Source organism: Diaporthe citri (genome assembly GCF_014595645.1).
Source record: "Diaporthe citri strain NFHF-8-4 chromosome Unknown scaffold_4, whole genome shotgun sequence".
NCBI lineage: Eukaryota > Fungi > Ascomycota > Sordariomycetes > Diaporthales > Diaporthaceae > Diaporthe > Diaporthe citri.
The window spans coordinates 998,784-1,019,531 of NW_025064849.1; the positions used below are offsets into that span (position 1 = coordinate 998,784).

Here is a 20,748-nt window from a genome sequence, read left to right on the forward strand (position 1 = left end):
GTTACAGTATGCCAATTGCTCAGACAAGAATCACTCAAATCCCCCCTCTCCCCCCCTCGGGGTCTCACAGACACGATCAACGCGGGCCCTCACGAACTACTGCACCTTCCCGACGCCAGAAGCCTCCGCGACGTCCCGCCTGTTGTCCATGCTGCCCGCGGAGAAGCGGCCCTGCTGGTGGAGGCCGGCGTACCTGGCCAGCCTGCTGACGTCCCTGGCGCGGTGGCCCTCGCACTCCCTGCAGCCCGTGCGCGCCATCTCGAGCCCGACGACGCCGTCCATGCTGCCCTTCATGCCGTTGGCGGTGGCGCCGAGCCCCGTCCAGCTGAGCCGCTTGGTCCGCTTCTCGGAGCTGTTGGAGTTGTTCTGGTTGGCCATGGCGGCGAACTCGCGCTTCTCGGCCGTGTCGCGGTCGATGGCCATCATGCAGTCCAGGATGCTGCTGCACTGTTCCACGTTTCCGGGGGAGTTGTGGCTCTGTTCTTGGTGTTGTTGGGGGAAGAGGCAGGACATGTAATCCGTCATGGACATCATCGGGCGCGACGCTATGTTCCCGGCGGTCCTCTCCTCACAATGATGCATGGAACCGGGGCAGTTCAGCACAAAGACACCCCCGCAGAAGCGCCCCTCCAGGTCCTCACGAACACTACGCAGCACGCCCATCCTGGCGAGCGGGTCGTTGACGAAGGCGAAGTGCTCGATATGCGGCTCGCGGGACTCCACGACCCCAGCGGCGTGCATCTGCTGCTGTCCAGCGAGCCGCTTGGAGTCGGCCACGGCCGACGCGGCGGTGCCGCCGAGGGGCGTGACGAAGTCGGTGGCCGCGGCGCCGAAGGTGTACACCTCCAGCTTGGACATCTTGTCCGGGGAGACGTCGGCGTACAGCTGGCGGAGGATCTGGGACGCGCAGACGGCGCCGCTGTTGTGCGCGAGGACCACCGTCCGCGACACGCTGCGGTCGAGGAGGGAGGCGCGCACCTGGGCGTACATTGCGGTGGTCGTGGGCGAGGGCATCATGGTGTGGAGGGACCGCTGCAGGATGAGGGCGAGCATGTCGAATGGCAGGCCGTATGTGGGCGCGCAGACGCTTGTTATGGTCCTGTTGAACAGTTTGGACAGCATGGGAAGTGTTGACTGGGTCATGGTCCTTGAGCTATTTCATTTAGTGTCAGTCTGTGGACTCGTGATGGGTTTCTGGATGATGCTCACCTCACCCCCACGCCCCCGACGAAGAACCAACGCTCATCCTCCATATCCTGGCCCATCATCCAGTCACCAGCCGCAGTCGACCGCACCATTTGCCCCGCAGATCCACGTCCGTTCAGCATCCAGACCATGCACATGATCATGGACATGCAGCAGCCCATCCACGCCGCGAACATCAGACCAGGGAGACATGCCCAGAGCGGGACAACACAAGCGAGGAAGCACATCTCAAGCATTGCGAGGCAAGCATGCTGGACCATCTCCATCATTTCCATCCTAGAGGCCGAGGCCCACCGGCGAGGCATGGCCGCACGCAGCATATCCGGGAGCAGTGTGAGAGCGTGCGACATGTCGCCTCGCATCCGCTCCATGGCCGAGCGCCGCGGGTTCGGAAGCGTGCCGCACGCCCCGTCAATGAGAGAGGGGATGAAAGTGACGGCCAGGGGCATCTGCCCCGCCATCGTATTGTTCATGCCATTGGTGAGCTTGGAGTGATATCCGCTCCGTGGCGAGACGGCCGGGGAGTCGAGGGGTGAGAGCCACGGCATTGTTGCGGCCGACGACAACAGGCTGAGAAAACGAGTGACTTGGGCGCGGTTTTGAGGCGTATCAAACCTGTCAGGAGGTGAGCGCAACCCTTGGAAGGAGAAGTTCGCGTACGTCAAACGGTCGGCGTGACAATGAGGCGTTCATTTTATGGTTCCCTGGCCACTGTTTTCCCTGTTCCTGGCATTCCAGTAAAACCCGACTTTGTTTCCTTGCATTCCTCGGCCGCCACTTGGCGTGGGTTTTTTTGGCTGGGGGATTATCATCATCCTATCAATCGTGCCACTGATTGGCCTTGTCTCACTTACTCACGGCTCTGAAGAATTTGGTATAATTGGTCTTGATTGTGAAAACTACCCATACCTATCCTCGGACCATAGTTCCGCGGTCACTTGAATCAAAAAAGCCTTATCTGTCGGACCGAGGCACAACGGCTCGTTTGTTTGTTTCCTGACATGCTTTCTCCTATTCGCTTGCCTGGCTTCCGGTGCACAAGAAAACCAACCAATATGTGGTGCCACGTTTTCTCCCAGACCGAGCATTTGATCCTCAACAGGGGCAATGTGAAATCTCGACTGACCGCAATCAGTATGTACTTGAACACATTCACGGAGGTATATAATGCTGACGGTTGACGTTGCAACAGCCATGCTGGTCACAGCGGTCGGGAGTCCCGTTTTGGCATGCGATGGCGGCGGTCCAAATCTGTTCACACACACGTAACAAATTCACTCTCTATTTGTTTCTATATTCATTGATGGGGACGTAGATTTGATAACCACGATTCGAAATTTGCGTGCATGTAATTTACTTCCTGCGCCAGTTCCCAATTTCTCCGTGGATATGGTTGACTGGCGCTCAGCCGGTGGAAATGGAAAATAAATGCAAAAGATTCCTCTCCACTTACACATCTAAATTTCCAAAGAGTTCATAATTAGCAAGTAAGCTTCTGTCTCCTTGCGGTGGCAGTTAGTTACCTGTTAGCTCGAATGATCAGTCCAGGTGTTATTCATGACTGTGCTTCATTGCTTCTTGGGCATATCATCTTCTGCCAGCTCAAACAACATATTCATAAGACCCAGCTGTCCCAGTGGCATGAGTACGAGCACATTGGCAAAGTCTATGGAGACAAACGTAACTAGAGCCGGGCTGGCTGCAATATTGCATGCGTCTGGCAGCGCCCAATACAGCGAAGCCGCTTGATGGCAACATGCACTTGTTGATGTTTCTAAATCTGCAGAGACCCTGAAGGTTCAGCGGACACGCACAAGGAACCATACAGAACACCCGTCCAAGAACTGCTGGTATGTCTTTGCGCCATCCTGCTCTTCAGCTGACCTAGATTGACAACTTCTAGCCATGTCTGTGCCGCAACCAAGGGACCTGGCCCCTCATCATAACACATTTAGGCTGCTTTTCTGACATGTGAATGGTGTTCAATCAGAGGCGTGGGATGTAATTCAGATCGGCCACTATCACTCATTCATCTTTCTGTGTGAGATCACCCAATTTGGATTAGACTAGTGCTATCAGTAGATATACACATTAAATTTGCCACGCCTGAATCTACATTTCTCTGGAATGGATGATTAGCCTCGGCGGGAGCTGGCCTGATAAGAAGACCCCGTGGACGCCTCAATGCGTGGTTGTCACGTGCCGGTACTGTACAGAAGCAGCCAGGGTACGCCACAAGATCACACGATGCACAAGGCCATCAGAACTTGCAGTCAGGGCATGCAGACGGTTAAAGTTTGCAGAGTCTGAAACTTGGGTACAGTGAGTCATGGTGATGCAGGACCAATTCGGCGACAGATATCGCATGCGAAAGCGTGGCAGCGACACCCCGGCCTCGGTTCCGGAGGCTGCCCCATGTCCCGGCAGATCGCCTCGGAGCGGGTGAGTTTTCCCAGGGCTGATGGCTGTATACAGACATGGAGATCCCGGAAACCTGATTGATCTCACCATGTGGGACGTGCTGTGCAAAGTAGGTCTTGATCGATTGGTGGACGAGTCGTAGATCTGGAAGGCTGCCGTTTGTAATTCGGCTGCACTTGAAGGCCATGTTCAGCTGTTACGCCTTTCTCGAGATGGTTCCTTTCGTAAGAAGTGGTAGCGCTGATATGCTATTGATTAGGCAGTTCGCTTGTTCTTATTGGGTAGATTCTAACAAATGAGCCCTTGGTTTTGTGTGCTTCTTGGTTGGTCCCACCTGCTCTAGGCTTTCAGTTCACTGGTGACATAGCTTGGCTAGTCTGAATGTCCTGAAAGTAACGAATACAGATCTTTCACTCCCCAAAGTTATTATTGTGAAAGTGCTGCTGCTCCTTGTGAATCTTGGCAGCGCGTTCGCTAAGCTCAGGATTTGAACATTACACCCATAATCTGTTCTCCCCTTGAGCGGCCCATCCGGCTTGCTCATTGCTTATATTCCATGATGTGCTTTTGACAATCCCACCTGACTGTTCCATGTCCCAGGATCCTTGTTGTCCTGCTCTGATATATCTTGAGGGATTCCTCTGCCCGTCCGGCCCTGTCAGCTCATACTCCGCACCCATCCACGGTTCCGCGCTCGACGCGCTCCCACCGACGGTCTTCTTGCTTCGCCTCGAGGTGAAGGATGGTATTCCCCAGGACCCTATGGCCTGCCTGATAGCGGGGAAGTATGATGTCAATAGCAACCGTGCAGCTGGCAGGCAGGAAATCACATAAGCGGTTGTGACTTCAATGACGGAGTATATTAGGCCCTGATAAAGATCGATTTCCACTTCAATGGCATTTCCCTTAGATTTAGTCAAAACAAATTCTAGATCATAGACACTTACGTATAAGATCAGGATTTGTTCGCACAGAGCGAAAGTGCAGAATCGTCATGGCCGTCGTGCTGGATAATCGTGAGTGGAATGGAATAGAAAGCGGATGGAAAGACCAGGCCTTACACGAGTCCGAGACAGATCATGGCCATGATTCCAATCTTCGCTTTCCTGGTGATCTTCAGCCTCCATAACTGTGAAGCAGGCAAGACGATCATCCAAACGTCCAAGAACATATTGAGGCCCGGATACACGCCCGACTCATCGATATAGTCATGACACGTGCCTTGTGTATCATCTGCATATGCCCAGTAGAATGGGAGCGGCTGGCAGACGATGAACAAACCAACAATGAAGATGATCGCGACCGCAACATTGACGGCCTGGGTTCGGAAGATTCTCAGGTATAGGAAGACAATTGAGATCTTGATCATGACGTGGGCCACGGCGTATACGAGTGAGAATGCGAAGAACGCCTTGGTGAAGTTGTCGATGTTCCATATTTGCAGCGTCCAAAGGTTACGGGAGTAGCCAAAATGATTCTCTATATATTCGGGTCAGAAATACTGGCTCAACGTGAGTAAGAGTGGCAGAGACCCACCGAGTATCAACGTCGGAAACCACACAAGAAGCAAGGCCTATTTCGGTGTCAGTTGCCCGTACTAGTGTTCGACATGCCTGTGCGCATCATTCACGGGCAGGTCTGTGGGACATACCGAGGATAAATAGAATGTGATATCATCTAAGCCCCAAGGCTGTTTCTGCCGTTTCCATATTGATCCAATTCGCAATACAAAGAAGCATAGCTGCACGGCGAAAGGGATGTAAACTAGTGGACGCATGTTGCTGGGCTCCACCGTGTTGGGGATACCGCAAGCATTGTAGGTCATGCCGGCGGATGCTGTGGGAATGCTCGCTGGTTGCCCCTAGATCTCGAATTATTGCGAATACTCACTGAAGAAATCCATCGATTTACAATTCTCGGATATACACTCGGCGAGGTCTTCCCGCCATGGTATCCCGGCGGATGTTCTCGTTGGACAGATGCAGTCTTCGTCGCTGAGCGACTCGCACAGCGCGTCGATGCAAGACGCCTTTGGGCAATCAGCGATTCAGAGTCGGATGTATGGATACTTCCGCGCAACTTACAGTGCACTCAGGTATTGCCATGACTGGCTGCTGAACTGATGTGATAATCGTTGATTCCGATTTGAGAGTTGTCGTCAGCTTTCCAGCTTGTTGAAAACTTGAAAACTCAAAAGCACGTGCCACGTAGGACAAGAGGAGATAGAGTTTATCCAAGCCAGAGTACGCCCACCTAGCTTCCATAGTACGCCCACCCAGCTTTTAGCGTTGGCCTACCTGGTATAAGGAAATTAATTATATATATTATAAAATATTAATATTATAAGGTTATTAATAAAGCATAGCTATAGCTATTTTAAAAGGGTCCTATAGCTACCCCTTTATTTGTAACTTAAAAGTTACTTCTGCCCTTCGCCCTTTGCCCTCTGCGCCTTCTTCGCCCTCTTCGCCCTCTGCGCCCTTTGGCGCCCTCTTCGCCCTCTGCGCATTCTGGCGCCCTCTAGACGCTCTGCGGCCCTTTGGGGGCTTCTGGGCGCTCTGGGCTTTTTAGGCTTATATTTTTAAAGTATTATTTAAATTAAAAAATAGCTACCTTAGCTTTTTATATATAAAGTAAACTTTATGCTTATTTAAAAAAGTACTTAATCTTATTAATATAATATTAAGAAAAGGAAGTACTAGGTGGGCGCACGCTGAAAGCTAGGTGGGCATACTGTGGAAGCTGGGTGGGCGTACTCGGGCTCAGTTTATCCAACCAGAGAGTTGACCACGGTAAAACGGCCTTAAGCTCCGACTAGAAGATCTTCACGATTAGAAATTGGTGTCAAGAAACACTGGAAGGCGTCCATACTGTGTGATCATCCGCCCTGCCACCTCCTTCAGCTTTGTGTTTTCAGTAGCTTACGCCAAGAGAGATCTTCTGTACAACCAACTAGCCCAGACTGTGGGCGTCTTCGTTATGCCGCTTAAGAAAAAATGGCGGTACAGGATGCCTTGGCTAGATTGCGCCATTGGTCGCTGGGCTTGGGGCAAGAGGGCTGTGAATTGTCATTGCTCGGAGATAGGTCACATTGACAGATCCTACAGGCGATAGACATTCGCATACGGCCAGCACAGAATGCACTTGGGCAATGCTCCCTCCATGTAAGACGAACCCCCGGTCCCCGACTCCCGCCAAAGCCTGGGAGGCTGGGACGCCATGCAGATCAACTGCAAGTTCTGGCAAGATCGGGAGCTTCCTCTGTGACGCATAATTGGCCGTTGGCCGTCAATCTAGGAGCATGAGCAGCTTCAGTAAGTGATGATTTATGCAACAGACGCAGTCACTGGAATTGATTTGATCGCTACTCCATGATACTCAATGTGTATATGATTTCTTTGGGCAGTCGACGAGCTCGTGCGAGGAGTACTGAGTTGCCGAAATGCAGCGCCAGTCTTGCTGATGCCGAGATGCCGATGCCAAATGCTATGCACTTTCTAAGTCTACCTGAATGCAGATTATACAGAGGGAAAATAGAGACGAACAAAACATCAAACTGTCAACCTGATCAGATAATGATATGTGGCATCCATACCGAAATATGTTTGCATATTCACATCTCAAGGACATCTTGCCTAGTTTCCGAGCGCCCCTAAGAATCGCCATGGGAATACGTCGGTCCGGATTACGCTCTCTCAAGGGTCTGCGGAGTCAGCATACGCCCACCCAGCTTCTATAGTACGCCCACCCAGCTTCCAGCGTTGGCCCACCCAGTATAAGGAAATTAATTATACGCGCTATAAAATATTAATACTGTAAGGTTATTAATAAAGCATAGCTATAGCTATCCTAAAGGGGTCCCATAGCTACCCTAAAGGGGTCCTATAGCTACCCCTTTATTTGCAACTTAAAAGTTACTTCTACCCTTTGCCGCCCTTTGCCGCCCTTTGCAGCCCTCTGCGCCCTCTGCGCCCTCTAAGCGCTCTACGGCCCTTTGGGCGCTCTGCAGCCCTCTGGGCGCTCTGGGGGCTCTGGGGGCTCTGGGGGCTCTGGGGGCTCTGGGGGCTCTGGGGGCTCTGGGCGCTCTGGGCGCTCTGGGCGCTCTGCAGCCCTCTGGGGGCTCTGGGGGCTCTGGGGGCTCTGGGGGCTCTGGGGGCTCTGGGGGCTCTGGGGGCTCTGGGCGCTCTGCAGCCCTCTGGGGGCTCTGGGGGCTCTGGGGGCTCTGGGGGCTCTGGGGGCTCTGGGGGCTCTGGGGGCTCTGGGGGCTCTGGGCGCTCTGGGCGCTCTGGGCGCTCTGGGGGCTCTGGGCGCTCTGGGGCCCTCTGGGCGCTCTGGGGCCCTCTGGGCTTTTTAGGCTTGTATTTTTAAAGTATTGCTTAAATTGGAAAATAGCTACCCTGGCTTATTGGAAACCCCGCAGTACTTGCATTTTAGTACGGATGCAGCTAATTTTCCTTGTACTGGGTGGGCCAACGCTGGAAGCTGGGTGGGCGTACTGTAGAAGCTGGGTGGGCGTACGCTGACTCGGGTCTGCGCAGCCTTTAGAGAGCACTGTGGAACACAGCTGCGAACTGTTGATTGGCTAGCTATTCGGGCAGGACATCTCATAGACTGAAATGATGAAGGACATTGTTGATTTTGAGAAACGGGAATCTGGACTGAATCCATCTACCATGTATCCATGTCTCGAACCCCTCATCTCCCGGCAATGCACTGCGAGGAAGACACGTGAGGCAATATTCTGGAGACTGCGTGTTTCAACACGGTGGAAACACGGGAAAACACCACGGGTTGCGGCCAGACCTGCCAAGACGCGTGCTCGCGAATGGAACATCGTGACTCCCAATAGTCATGCACATCATTGCCCGAGGGACACTAGAGGCATAGTGTAGTGTTTGGTCTCGACACAGATAGCCGGCCACCAATCCCGGCGCCTGCCTGGCGGTAGTAGTCAGCGATCGTTGGGGTGGTGTGAAGCAGATCCGTGAAGGGTGAGTGGGGGCGTCAGTGTTTGGCTGGCCGGCTGGTTGGCCGACCCAGAACTCTGAAGTGGGGGGTGGCCATGAGTTTCAGGGACGGGACGCGATAGCCGCTGATTGGAGCCAGCAACCCGTCAGCTCCCGCCGCCACGCCAGCTTCGAATGCAACCGTAGCACACCCTGACACAACTGACTTCACAGCTAGGGCAACGTGCGAGGCACACAGAGGCATGTGAAAGTCCATCCTCGGAAATAGGAACACGATGAGACACGCGGCAACATCGCCTCTCTTCCCCTCCTCCGATCTCGTGCCGAGAGACACATGATCCGGGTTGTAGCACTTCAGCCTGGGAAGAATGCATGCCCGTGTGTCATGGAGGCAGTCAACCAGCCACCTGGCCTAGCATTGGGCATTCATGTGAAAGAGATCATTCTGCATAACTGGCATAGCACCGCCGTACACAAGGAAAGAGAGGGGCATTAAACGCTTCCTCAACTCGAAACACCACCCTCTCGTGTCATCAATCATTTTCGGCGATACAAGCAGCTCCGTATTCATCCCACCCCTCCGCGTGCTGCGCCCAGATGCAGATGCGATAATCCATCCGATCTCTGCGCATTTTGGCGGCCTGCCAACCCGAGTTCCCGCCGCCCGTCCGCAGGCCCGGCTCTCTTGGATCCTCGCTAGTTTTGCGACGGCCGCGCTTGGTTGCATGATCAACGTCGGACAGCTCTTGACCCTTTGGGAAACGCCAGCGCCTTCCGCGCCAATGCCATTACGACAGCTTGTTGTTTCAACGCTGTCGTCCCGTGGTTAGATCGCGTGCAGCGGCCACTCCCGGGCAGACACGCCGCGATAGCATCGTGTTGGCAACTTGCTGGCAACGTAATACAAACACATGTCCGGATCACCGTGCTCTGGATCCCTCGACGTCCCGAACAAGCACTAGACTACTGCGTGCACTTCACGGCAACACCGCCCCTAGCCGTCTCCGGACAGGCAGTCGTGTCCCTCGATCCTCTGCCCGATGACGAGGAGGTATCCATCCGGGACACGTTCGATCCTGTGCCTGTCAAAGCTGGAGAAACCTTGCCCGGTTGGCAGTCAGTGGTACCGTCGCGGTATCGTGCTCCAGAGTTCCTGTCCCCATCGGCCACGAGATGCAGGGGAAGATATCCACCATCTCCAGCTCCTCCTCTCCACAATAGAAGGGCGCCAGAATCTTTGGAAGCTCTTGGGAACAACCTTGTCCGGCCCGGTCCCACCCTGTCCACCCTCACCTCAGCTCAGGCCGATCAACCAACACCACTGGCACGACCAACGCCCGGATTTGTCCCTTGGTGGTGCTGCTCCTGCAGTCCTGCAGTCGTGCCGCTGCCACACTGTTTTGGCGGTCCACGAACAAGTCTAAGAACTCTAAACCAGTCACCTGCCACATCCCTCCTCCGACCTCGTCCTCTTGACTACAGGTCGACCTGGCGTGGGTCTCTTCGTCCCCTCCACCCTATTAATTACCAGGGGTACAGTACTCGCTTCTCCTGCTGTCGTATTTCCATCTACATTTATTACCATTCGACCATCAAGATCTCGATTTCCGACCTGCGTTGGCGATCTCGCGTTGGGCGGTCTTTTGCCCCGTCTTGTCCTTGACCGCTCTCTTGAAATCCCAGGCTGCACGCTCATCCTGCATAGAGTGGACCGCGACGTGGGGTCGACCGGGGGCCAGGGGTCACGCTCGTGACTTTTGAACCACCGCAACCACCAGAGGAGACATCGTGTGCTCACGAGAGTTGGCCTGCCCTTTGACCGCCATAAGTCAACTGGCCTGGATGAGATCCATCCGTCGTGTTGGCCCTCCAAGTGTTGTCCAACTTGACCAACCCGAACGAGCTGGCCGTCCTGAGCCAGACCAGATCGCCCATCCACGTCACTTCCCACCGCCGGCCACATTCGCAGTCGTCAACGGTGACGCTGGCAAACCGTCTCTGCACCGGCTTTTGGGTCAGAGATCTCGCTTCCAAAACTTTGTCGCTTCCCGCCGGCCTGGTCCTGGCCCTGGCCCTGGCCCAGCAGCTACTCGCGCACGGCGGTAACGGAGCTCTGTGTCAACGGTTCCACAAGTCGGCAGGGCGGTGTTGATCCCCTAGTCCGCATGGGGCCGGCCTGAATCTGCACAAATCCCAGCCTGCATATTATTTTTGTACTGCACGCACGCGCCTTTTGCCGCTGCCAACTGGACTGTTGTGCCAGCTGGGCCCCGTCTCCAGTACCCGGTCGGATCCTAAGCGCCAATAGAGGGCCTGGCGCTCTGCTTCAACGCTTTCCAACGCTCCGCTCTGATACGTTGGCACGACTTACACAGTCCACACAGCCCACCGATCGCCGGGTCGGTTCTGCAGCAACAAAGGTTCTAGAAGCCAGGCGGCCCGGGAAGCAGTGTGCTGCCCCTTGGAGAACAGCTCATAAAGCTCACGACCCGCACAGAGTGCGAGGGGCTCCATACTGCTCGTCGCTTGCCAGTTCCCCGGCGCCATTTTTCTCGATTCGAACTGCCCTTGGGGCCCGGTCTTCCCAAAAAGCTTCGGTTGACCGCAACTCGTCTACCGCAGTGACGAAATCTCTTGTCGGTACACCCCAGGCTCCATCCTAGCCCAGGGGCCAGGGAATGAACGACAGCTAGCCGAAGTGACTTCTTTGTTGCGGAGAATTGTGCGCGGGCCCGCATGAGCAGAGTCAAACTCATAAACAACAGCGAATTCCTCACATCAAATCGCCCAACAAATTCGCCTCACCTCTGAGTCAAGCTTGTCAGGAACGAGTAAACACTTGCAGCGTCGTGGAGAAATTTTTTGCAGAGAGGTCCCCAACAGCATTCATCACACGCACGCCTTTCACTGTCCGTGGCCCCGAAATTCATCACTCAGCCACCTCCGCAAACATGTCACGACAGTCACCCGTGCCTCGCTCTCACTCGAGGGCCAGCTTCTACTCCACAACCACATACCACTCCTTCCAAGATGTCGAACTCTATGAGCCAGGCTGCACACCAGATGACCAGGGAACGTCGACGGCGAGGGTCCCAATGCCCGTAGAGACGCCTGTTGTCAGAAGACAAAGAACATCAAGGAGGGACGACTTCGACAAGAACCCTGCCTCCTTCCAGATGGTCCGCCAGGACTCGGGCTACGAGTCGAGCACACCCACTCGCACCTCGCAGTCGTCAAAACGCCACCGACACACATCCCACACCAAGTCCTCGTCATCACCACCCCGGACAGAATCCCAGTCACGGACCTCAATGTCACAAAAGAGGCCCGCCCTCCGGCGCTCTCGGCCGATATCAAACATGCCCCGGTCCAGCATGACAGCCTCCCGCTCGCCACCTCGGAGCACCCACAACAATCACCCCAATATAATGACCCATACTCCTATTTCCAGTTCCCCTCCCCTGAGCAACTGGACCAACCAGAAGAATACCAACAACAGCAACAACAACAGCAGCAACAACAACAACCTCAAGAACCAAACGCGGACATCGCCCTAGTCAGCACCCACCTCGACACCCTCAACACCGAGCACCAGTCAGAGAAACCAAAATCCTCCTCCTCAGCAGCACAACACCACCCCGAACAACCACCATACCCCCGCGCCGAGACCCCCCTCCCCTCCCCCTTCCCGCCGCAGACGACCCACTACTGGACGTCAGACCGCACGCGGCGCCTCGAGTACGCGGCCATCGACGCCGCCTCCCGGGGGGTCCGCGGCTGGGTCATGCGCAACTGCGTGCCCGAGTGCTTCGTGCCCAAGGAGCGCCGACGGGTGTGCTTCGACGACGACTCCGGGTCCGTCAGGCGCTACCGCCTCGACCTCGAGATCGAGTGCCCCGAGGACAGCGTCCCGCCCAGCCCCGTAGGCGAGAAGCCGCGCGGGTTCCGCGCCAGGGCTGGGGCGGGCAGCGGCAGCGGCAGGGGGCTCTGGGCTAAGCTCAGGGGGAAGGCCTAGAGCCGGGGCTTCCCTTTGTCCCCGTGTCACCACTTTGGGATTCTGGTTTGGTGTTCTGGCTTTGGCAGCCCTGACGCCAGCCGCCTCCGCGATTTGCCTCGAGATCCCACTCCTTTCCGGGTCTAATGCCTTCCAGCCAGGAGGGACATTATCAGCCAGGCGATCCTAGTGAACGCTTTCGGCTTAATCGATTTATTGTTAATTTGAATTAATGTTTTTTTTGATCTCGGATGAAGAAGCGAGCAAACATCTTTTTTGTTTCCCCCTTGAAGTGGAAGAGATGAAGGAATGAGAGAAAGAAACGCATTTGAGAGAAGCAGAAACTGCGCAAGATGCATTTTGTGGCACCCATTTACATTGGCGTTCTATACCCACCAGAGATTTGTGGAGGAAATGTTTTGTCGTTTATTTGGGGATTTTCCAATGAGACACCAACATCATCATCAACACCAACAGAATGAGCCTGGCCTGGTCAGTGAGGCAGATATGGCACCAGTCGTACTTTCAAGACTACATACCCAACCCGGGAGGGAATTAGAAGTAGGCCAATGGCTGAAAATAAAAAAACCATTAAATCAAGACGCTTCAGCTATACATGGTGTGACCCGCGCCCCCGCCGCTGCTTCATCTGGCCTCGGACAGCCCGGTCGTTGTAGGGCAGCCCAGGTCAGCCTGCGAGGCGGGACACGAAACATTGCTCTGAGCCGCAGGGCCCAAGTACATACTCATTAACACAGCCGGCTGCACTGAGACAAAGATGCAAGGCTCTGTGCTGTGATTACACGGTTGAGGATCACCTGCCGCGAGCCTTCGCAGTAGTGATCAATATCTGCGCCAAGTCTGCAGTTCATTCCTGTGCAAGCTCCAAGAGATTTCCTAGGCTTCACAAGTCTGGATGTAAACATCTCGCGTATATATTGCTGTTTGTCTGTTGTTCACTTGAACCTCAGAAACACCCGTAAAGCTATGCATGTTCGTAGAGCCTGAGACGGGAGCTCGATGAACATCAGCGGCAGAGGATATTTGGATAGGCACGCATCATGCATTCCTGTGAGAGTCGATATGAGAAGTAAAAGCCACCATGAAACAATCAGCTGGAGGTATCGTTGAATGACGAATATGGGGGATTGTCTGTGTACAGTATGGCCTGGCATCGACTCCTGCTATAATAGATATGCAATATCTCAAACCTCCAACCTCAAACACTCAAGCAGATCCCACCCAACTTACCTGGGCAGGGGCGAAAAGACTCAAATTGCAATATCGGCTTGTCATGACCACCTAGAAGTTTCGTCCTTGTGACTTGAACTTGAGTCAAGGGACATTTTGATGGGCCGAGAAAGTCTATGGTCACGAGACTACCAATATCCAGCGGCTCGACTGAGAATAAACGTGGACTACTGGTACCATGATATTAGCCCGCCTCTCAGACAGGACGTTCGACTGGGCAAAGAGAAGTTAGCACCATCATACCAAGAATCATGCATTAGCCTTTATGACGCTCTTTTTTTTTGTCTGGGAAAGGTTCTCTACTCGAGTACGAAAGGTGTGAGATGACTAGCGATGCGGGCTTTTCCGTTAAACGAAAACTGGATTTTGATCATCTATTGAACACGAGCAGCTGATTACAGGCTATTGTGGATAAAACATTCTAGATGCATGGAGAATATTGTTCCGCTTCAGCACTTTCAGCTAAGCCGGGACCACGACAGTTCGTCTTCTCAAGGGCTGGCACCCGTGGACCCCTACCTCAATTTCCGCGCTTGACTCTATTCCCACGAAGGAATCTTGGCATCCTGCTGTGTTCCGCGTAGTATCAAGGGATTGCTTACGCCAAGTTGAGCGGTCATCTTCCAGCCGCCCACTGGTGCCGAACTATATTGCATGACTAGTACCCGCGGTCAAAGTCGACGTTGCATCGCATGTGTGCATCCAAGGCGATGGTTCTCGTGTTCAGCCGGGGTGGCTTATTTGCATGAACGGAGAGGGACAAAAGTACCCAAGGAGCCGGACGTCGACAGAAGGATTCATCATCACGTTTAATCGCCTTCTCGTTCCATACTCATATTTAATCATACAGGCGCGCACAGGTTTCTGGTTCTGCATGCTATCAAATGGGACGTGTCGTGCAATCAGGTGCCCGGATTCCTTTTGCACACGGTAAAGATTGACCTCAACCATGACACGTCGTGCCAGCTTCACAGGGGTGGTTTCCCGTTGCTCCTGGGTGTTGGGACTACTTTGTTTCGTCCATAGCCTCCCACAGCTGGCACACGGACAAGAACAAGACGCTTTCCGCGTTGCACCAAGAGATTCAGTCGTGGACTGTCTGACCAGCAAGAAGCTGTCGGTGATCAAGCCCTCGGACACAACATACGCCAGCTACTCCTCACCTTACAACCTCCGCCTCCAATACAAGCCAGCAGCAATCGTCGTCGCATCCACCAACCAGCACGTCTCAGACGCCGTGCTCTGCGCGTCCCAGTACAAGCTCAAGGTGCAGCCCCGCTCCGGGGGCCACTCGTATGGGTCCTATGGCACGGGCGGCAAGGACGGCGCCGTGGTCATCGACCTGCAGAAGTTCCAGAGCGTCAGCCTCGACAAGAATACGAACATATCGACTTTTGGTGCGGGCCTGAGGCTGGGGAACCTGGAGCTGGCGCTGCAGCCGACCGGGCGGGCACTTCCCCATGGGACGTGTGCCAATGTCGGCGCTGGCGGTCACTTCACCATCGGGGGAGATGGGTTTACGACGAGGGCTTATGGACTGGCCATTGACTCACTCGTGGGCATGGACGTTGTGCTGGCCAACGGCTCTGTGGTGCATGCAACGTCAACGGAATACAAGGACGTGTTTTTCGTAAGTAACTCCGATATCGCGGTTGAACTCTTGTCTCGAAGCTCGCATGATTAACACTGCTCTAGGCCATGAAAGGAGCCGGCGCCTCCTTTGGTATCGCAACCACCTTCTACGCGCAAACCTTCGCCTATCCGAAAGCCCTGACTGGCATCTACCTCACCTGGCCGGGCCTAAGCAAGAACACCGAGCAAAGCGTCTCGGCCCTGAAGCACATCCAGAACTACGCCAACAACGCGACCTCGGGGCTGGACCGCAAGTTCCAGTTCGACGTCACCCTCGACGCCTTCGGCACCTTCAGCCTGAAGGGAATCTACCTCGGGCCCGTGGCGACCTTCAACAAGACGGTGCTCCCAGAGCTGCTCCGCGGGCTGCCGGCCCCCGGCGCGGGCGACAGCGACAGCCCGACCTACGTCAAGGAGTACTCGTGGACAGACGCGCTGACCGACGCCAACTACGGCAGCGGCATAGCCTACCCCAAGCCGGGCGAGGGCGGCTACGCCCCCGCGCCGGACCACGACACCTTCTACACCAAGAGCATCACGGTCCCCGCGCCGGGGCTGCCCGAGAAGGCGATCCGGAACCTGGTGGGCTGGGGCCAGGCGCACCAGGAGGGGAGGAACCCCGCCGTGCCGTGGTACTTCACGCTGAGCCTCCAGGGCGGCGTCGACAACCAGATCTTCCTGGACAGCAAGAGCGGCGGGTCGGCGTTCTGGCGCCGCGACACCACCTGGGTCATGGAGAACTCTGGGTTCGTGAACGAGCCGGGCGACGCGTTCCCCGTGCCGGCGGGCATCGACCTCGTCAACGACCTCAACGCGCAGGTGACGGGCGTGCTCGGCGCTGGGAATTACGGGGCGTACCAGGGATATGTGGACACGGAGATGGGTGCTGATCAGGCGGGCAGGCTGTACTACGGCGATGTGCTGTTTGAGAAGCTCAAGGGGCTGAAGAAGAACATTGACCCGGGGAACTTGTTCTCTAACCCGCAGTCAATCCCGGTTGGGAATTAGTGTCGGTCTGTCACGACTGGTTGGGGTCCTTATAACACTCTGTCGAAGCAGGCACCAGGACAATGTTGAGTTGAAAAGAGTCGATGAACAGTCATCCTTGTTTCCGTTGACACAGGCCTTCCTGGTGTTATACTCACAATATTTACATACGAACGACCAAGCATGGATGAGGGGAAATTTAATCGATCTACAAATAGTCAAGGTCTTGTGGCATAGAATGTATTTCATTAGATGTTCCACAAAGGTCTCCTCTATTGCCCAGCAGACACTTGATCAGCTGAAGTCCTGAGTTGATCATTTCTTGGTCACCCCGGACGTGCCGGCTTAATCCAGCTCCGGATGAGGTCACAGTGTAATTAATGTCATTGTCATTTCTACCACGTCGTCGGGCCAAAGAAGCTCCCATCATCAGGCAGCACCTTCGTCACAGCCCCCATGTTCATATCAAGGTTCGCGTACGGCACAGTGTTGCCCCACCAGTCCGGGAACGTGCTGCCCGACAGGCCCAGCGCGAGGCCGGAGATGACGACCGTCAGCGCCAGGCCGATGTCGAGGGCGCCGCTGAGCACGTAGTTGTACTGGGTCCACCAGCCCAGGAAGCGCCGGCGCACCAGCCAGTTGAAGGCCAGGCCGAAGAGCACGTAGTTCATGAGGTACCACGTCGTCGCGGGCGCCGAAGATGGCGGGGGTGAAGAGGTACCGCAGCCAGGAGCGGGGGTACCGCCGCGCGAGCAAGTAGTGGATCGCCGGGCAGGCGGCCCCTATGAGCCAGAACCAGTTGATCCATGAGAACAGCTGGCCGGCGCCGAACATGCGCCCCGGTCCCTTGGACGTGAGGGTGTCAGTCCGTGGTTGAGGCGGAGGAGGCTCTCTGCTGGTAGACTAGGTGTGGGGACTTACAATGACTCCCCAAATGACAGAGGCGTTGAAGAAGGTCTTCGCGTTGGGGCACGTGAGGCCTTGCGGCTGGTCCGGCGTGCAAATTCCGGCGATGTTCCCGCGGAGGAAGTTGTAGGTTGCGATCTGCACAATGGACAGCCAGAGAACTGGGAAGAACTGCGCAGCGAACATTGAGCGTGGCCTGCAGAATTTCGTTAGCTAATGAATGATCGAATAGAGACTCTCGAATAGACACAGTACGTTGTTGGCGTGTGTGTCTGTTATCCCCAAAAGCTGCGGCCTCGTATGGATCTGAGGCTAGTACCGAAACCGAGACTGCGCCACGGTAGATCGTCCTCTTTGAAAGCCTCATTCGGTTGCATCCGGGGGCTACTTACGGGATTTTCATGTAATGACCAAGTTTCATGTCCATGGTGTACTGTAGGCAGTTATATGTCATCATATAACCGTAGCTTTTGAACAGCATCATGGCCACGGGTCTGCCCGGTGTCATGTAGCCCACAATCATCTCTGTGATGACGTTCAGACCGGCTTGGTTATTTGTGATGGCATAGAGCATGCCGACTGGTATCGTGAAGAATACGCCAATGAGGATGGAGATGATCAACGCCCACCATGTCAGGTGAGTGTCCCAGACCTGGGAGGAGATCATGGCGAATGCGAATGCCACGGCGAATGTGGCCAGGAACCACCATTCAGGAGCCTCCTCTATACAACGCAGCGTATCAGTATCTCTCAAAACTTCGAGTCTTGAATAGAAGGACAGAGAGACATACTATACTTGCGCATCAGTTTCAGATGGATATCAGGCTCTTCGTACTTGGCGCTCTTTGCACGGTTCCAGATATCGGCCCCGTAGAAGAGACAGCAGTGGACAACCGTTGAAATCAAGCCAGCAAAGCCGACACCGTACGATAGCGAGAATGCGGGCCCGATTAGGAGGGGCGAGTACTCCTTATAGGCGGTCTCGTTAAAGGTGAATTCAGGAGTGAGGATCCGGGACACGTCATATTTTTGACCAAAGTGATCGAAGTTGGCGTTGGCCTCAAGAGGCAAGTATCGCATAAACTCCGGCCCAGCCCAGGAGATGCCGGCGACTCCGATGATTACGAGGACCATACCGGCCAGCATGTTCATGAGGGAGAAGCCGGGCGTCATCAAAGGGCTCGTGCCCATAAACCCCGAGATGATGGACCAGTCCAGGGCGAGAGGGATCAGGCCGAGACCGCTCAGGCCACCAAATAACTGATTGACGATGACATTATTCGGTGCGACCCAAGTCGGGAAAAGGCCGATATAGCCCAGGAACTGGGCGATGACCACGGGGAACCACTCATAGACGAAGGTCCCACCCGCAACAATGAGGAAGAAAGCATATCTCCCAATGCGCCAGCCGTTGGTCTTGGAAGGGTCTGAGGTTTTATGGTTGTGCAGCGTAGCAATGACCACTGCTGGTACAAGCTGATTTGGCCAGACCATCCTACTTGGCTGTTAGCAGGGATTTGAACGTAAGCCAGGAAGAGGTATCGTACGCAGCAGGCCACACCAGGAATCGCCGCATAATACCAGCCAGGCCGTAGCCCATCGCCTGGGTCGAAATGATAAGGAGGATCTGGAAGCCCCACTGGAAATACTGTCCATAGTAGATCTCCTGCGCAAGCAAGATGTCGATCGCGTATGAGCTGCCCGCGCCGGCTGCAGTCATAACGGTGATTATGGTGTGCTCCTTCTTGTTGAACGGGCAGGGATTCAGATTGAACTTGCGGCCGAACAGGCTGTACTCCTTGTTCGGCATGACGGCAGTCCATCCACGGCCAATACTACAGATATCGTCAGTCATCCGCCATCTCGAAAACCTCTGCTGTCAAAAGCTGTAGCTGTATTCCAGGACCTACGGATAAGCGATCAGCTGCACGACTGAGGCAGAGATGACCACGGGCGACTTGCGCAGCCCCATCAGAATGTTGACGGCCGCGATGATGGTACATAGAAGCATGCCGATCGTCCAGGCGCGAACAGTATTGACCGGCGTCTCTACATCATCCGTGGGAGGGACCTGAGTCAAGCTGGTCAGCAAGTTGCTTGATCTGGAACCACTGCGTCACTTTGCGGGCATGTGCTTACCGACGACCGGACCTCGGGGTAGGGAGAGTCATCGATGATGAGCTGTTCCTCCACGGCCGCCTCCTTCTCGGGGTCGCCGGCCGCCAGGACATCGTCGACCCTGTCGAGCTTGTCGAGGTCGAGGAAGGGGTCGAACTGGTGGAGCTTCCTGAACTTCTTCAGGTCGGCCGCGGGGGTGTCTGTAGCTGACGAGACGCCCTGGTCCGTCTCGCTCACGATGATGGGCTGCTCCGAGGTCTTGCCCCGGAATGAGAAGCCCATGGCGGCAGTGCTGTGCGTCGGTATCTGTCTGCGCGCGCCCGAGTCTGATTAAGGTGGTGATCCCCTCCACAGCCGTGAATCAACCCTTCTCTAACTTGTTGGCAAGTGTTTGCCAACGTCGATACGAGAAGATACAGACCAGGGCGACAGACGCAACATAAAGAGCAACAACTCGGCGCAATAAAAGTTCAAGCTCGAGGGTGAGGTGGTATTTCGAAGGAGATTACAGTCGAGGAATTTGAGCCTAGACAAATGTGGCAGCGGGACTAAGCGTCATGCGAGGACCAACAGGTGAGTGGTTACACCAAATGCATGGTGGCAGGCTGGCAGGGTGGTCTCCAGGGGCCACGATGAGGTGAGGCAACAGTGGTGGTATGTGTGGATGTTGATGTGGATTGCCAGTAAATCCGAGAAAGTTTGCCCTCAGAGTGCAGACGGTCTTCAAACGACCTTCCTCAAGCGGCCATGCCCTGGGGGCCCATCAGTGAAATCGAAAGGTTGGCGACATACCTTGTGAGGATATTCATTCTGGGGGACGGTGGAGAGCGCGAACAGGGGTGGTCGGCCCAAGTGTGTTGCGGCTGACTAGGGCTTACGATGGGCGCAGAAAAGCAGCAGTGAGGCCATCAGATAGACTGGGTGACTTCGATAGGTCCATGTACGTAAGATGGCACCGGCACTCTTCCGTTCCCGAACACTTGCATGTCTCCTCTTCCTTAGACATTCACAAAGTACTCCCACACAGGCAATCACAAGAAAGAGACAGAGACATGGCTAAAACCAGAGGGCATGTCTCACTGTCTCATCCTCCCAACCAATCTCGTCGCACAACGGAAAGCTCGGCGCAGGGACCGACCGGTTGGTTGAGTTTGCTGCTCCCGCGGATGCTCAGTTCCACTCCCGATACCTCCTCGGACCCGGTGGCGTGAACTGGTGATCGATGCCGCTGGTGTACGCTACGACGTTTTGGGACATGGGTAAGCC

At 55.0% G+C, this 20,748-nt stretch overlaps 5 protein-coding genes across 5 annotated transcripts; 2 read left to right on the forward strand and 3 right to left on the reverse strand.

Moving 5' to 3' along the window:
• Positions 1-96: 96 nt before the first annotated feature.
• On the reverse strand, positions 97-1,754 carry INS49_009476 (uncharacterized protein; the record flags this gene model as incomplete). Its single annotated transcript, XM_043170207.1, has 2 exons — positions 97-1,153; positions 1,210-1,754. The coding sequence occupies 2 exons, from the start codon at positions 1,752-1,754 to the stop codon at positions 97-99; spliced, it is 1,602 nt and encodes a 533-aa protein (XP_043024772.1).
• A 2,930-nt stretch (positions 1,755-4,684) lies between these two features.
• Positions 4,685-5,732, reverse strand: INS49_009477 (uncharacterized protein; the record flags this gene model as incomplete). Its single annotated transcript, XM_043170208.1, has 5 exons — positions 4,685-5,106; positions 5,164-5,200; positions 5,279-5,463; positions 5,518-5,656; positions 5,712-5,732. The coding sequence occupies 5 exons, from the start codon at positions 5,730-5,732 to the stop codon at positions 4,685-4,687; spliced, it is 804 nt and encodes a 267-aa protein (XP_043024773.1).
• A 5,813-nt stretch (positions 5,733-11,545) lies between these two features.
• Positions 11,546-12,609, forward strand: INS49_009478 (uncharacterized protein; the record flags this gene model as incomplete). Its single annotated transcript, XM_043170209.1, has 2 exons — positions 11,546-11,823; positions 11,886-12,609. The coding sequence occupies 2 exons, from the start codon at positions 11,546-11,548 to the stop codon at positions 12,607-12,609; spliced, it is 1,002 nt and encodes a 333-aa protein (XP_043024774.1).
• Positions 12,610-14,788: 2,179 nt separating this feature from the next.
• Positions 14,789-16,479, forward strand: INS49_009479 (uncharacterized protein; the record flags this gene model as incomplete). The annotated part of the gene is made up of 2 exons (XM_043170210.1): positions 14,789-15,469; positions 15,535-16,479. The coding sequence occupies 2 exons, from the start codon at positions 14,789-14,791 to the stop codon at positions 16,477-16,479; spliced, it is 1,626 nt and encodes a 541-aa protein (XP_043024775.1).
• Positions 16,480-16,853: 374 nt separating this feature from the next.
• INS49_009480 (uncharacterized protein) lies at positions 16,854-19,764 on the reverse strand (the record flags this gene model as incomplete). The annotated part of the gene is made up of 8 exons (XM_043170211.1): positions 16,854-17,057; positions 17,137-17,304; positions 17,380-17,560; positions 17,757-18,087; positions 18,156-18,859; positions 18,912-19,199; positions 19,275-19,435; positions 19,504-19,764. The coding sequence occupies 8 exons, from the start codon at positions 19,762-19,764 to the stop codon at positions 16,854-16,856; spliced, it is 2,298 nt and encodes a 765-aa protein (XP_043024776.1).
• Positions 19,765-20,748: the final 984 nt, after the last annotated feature.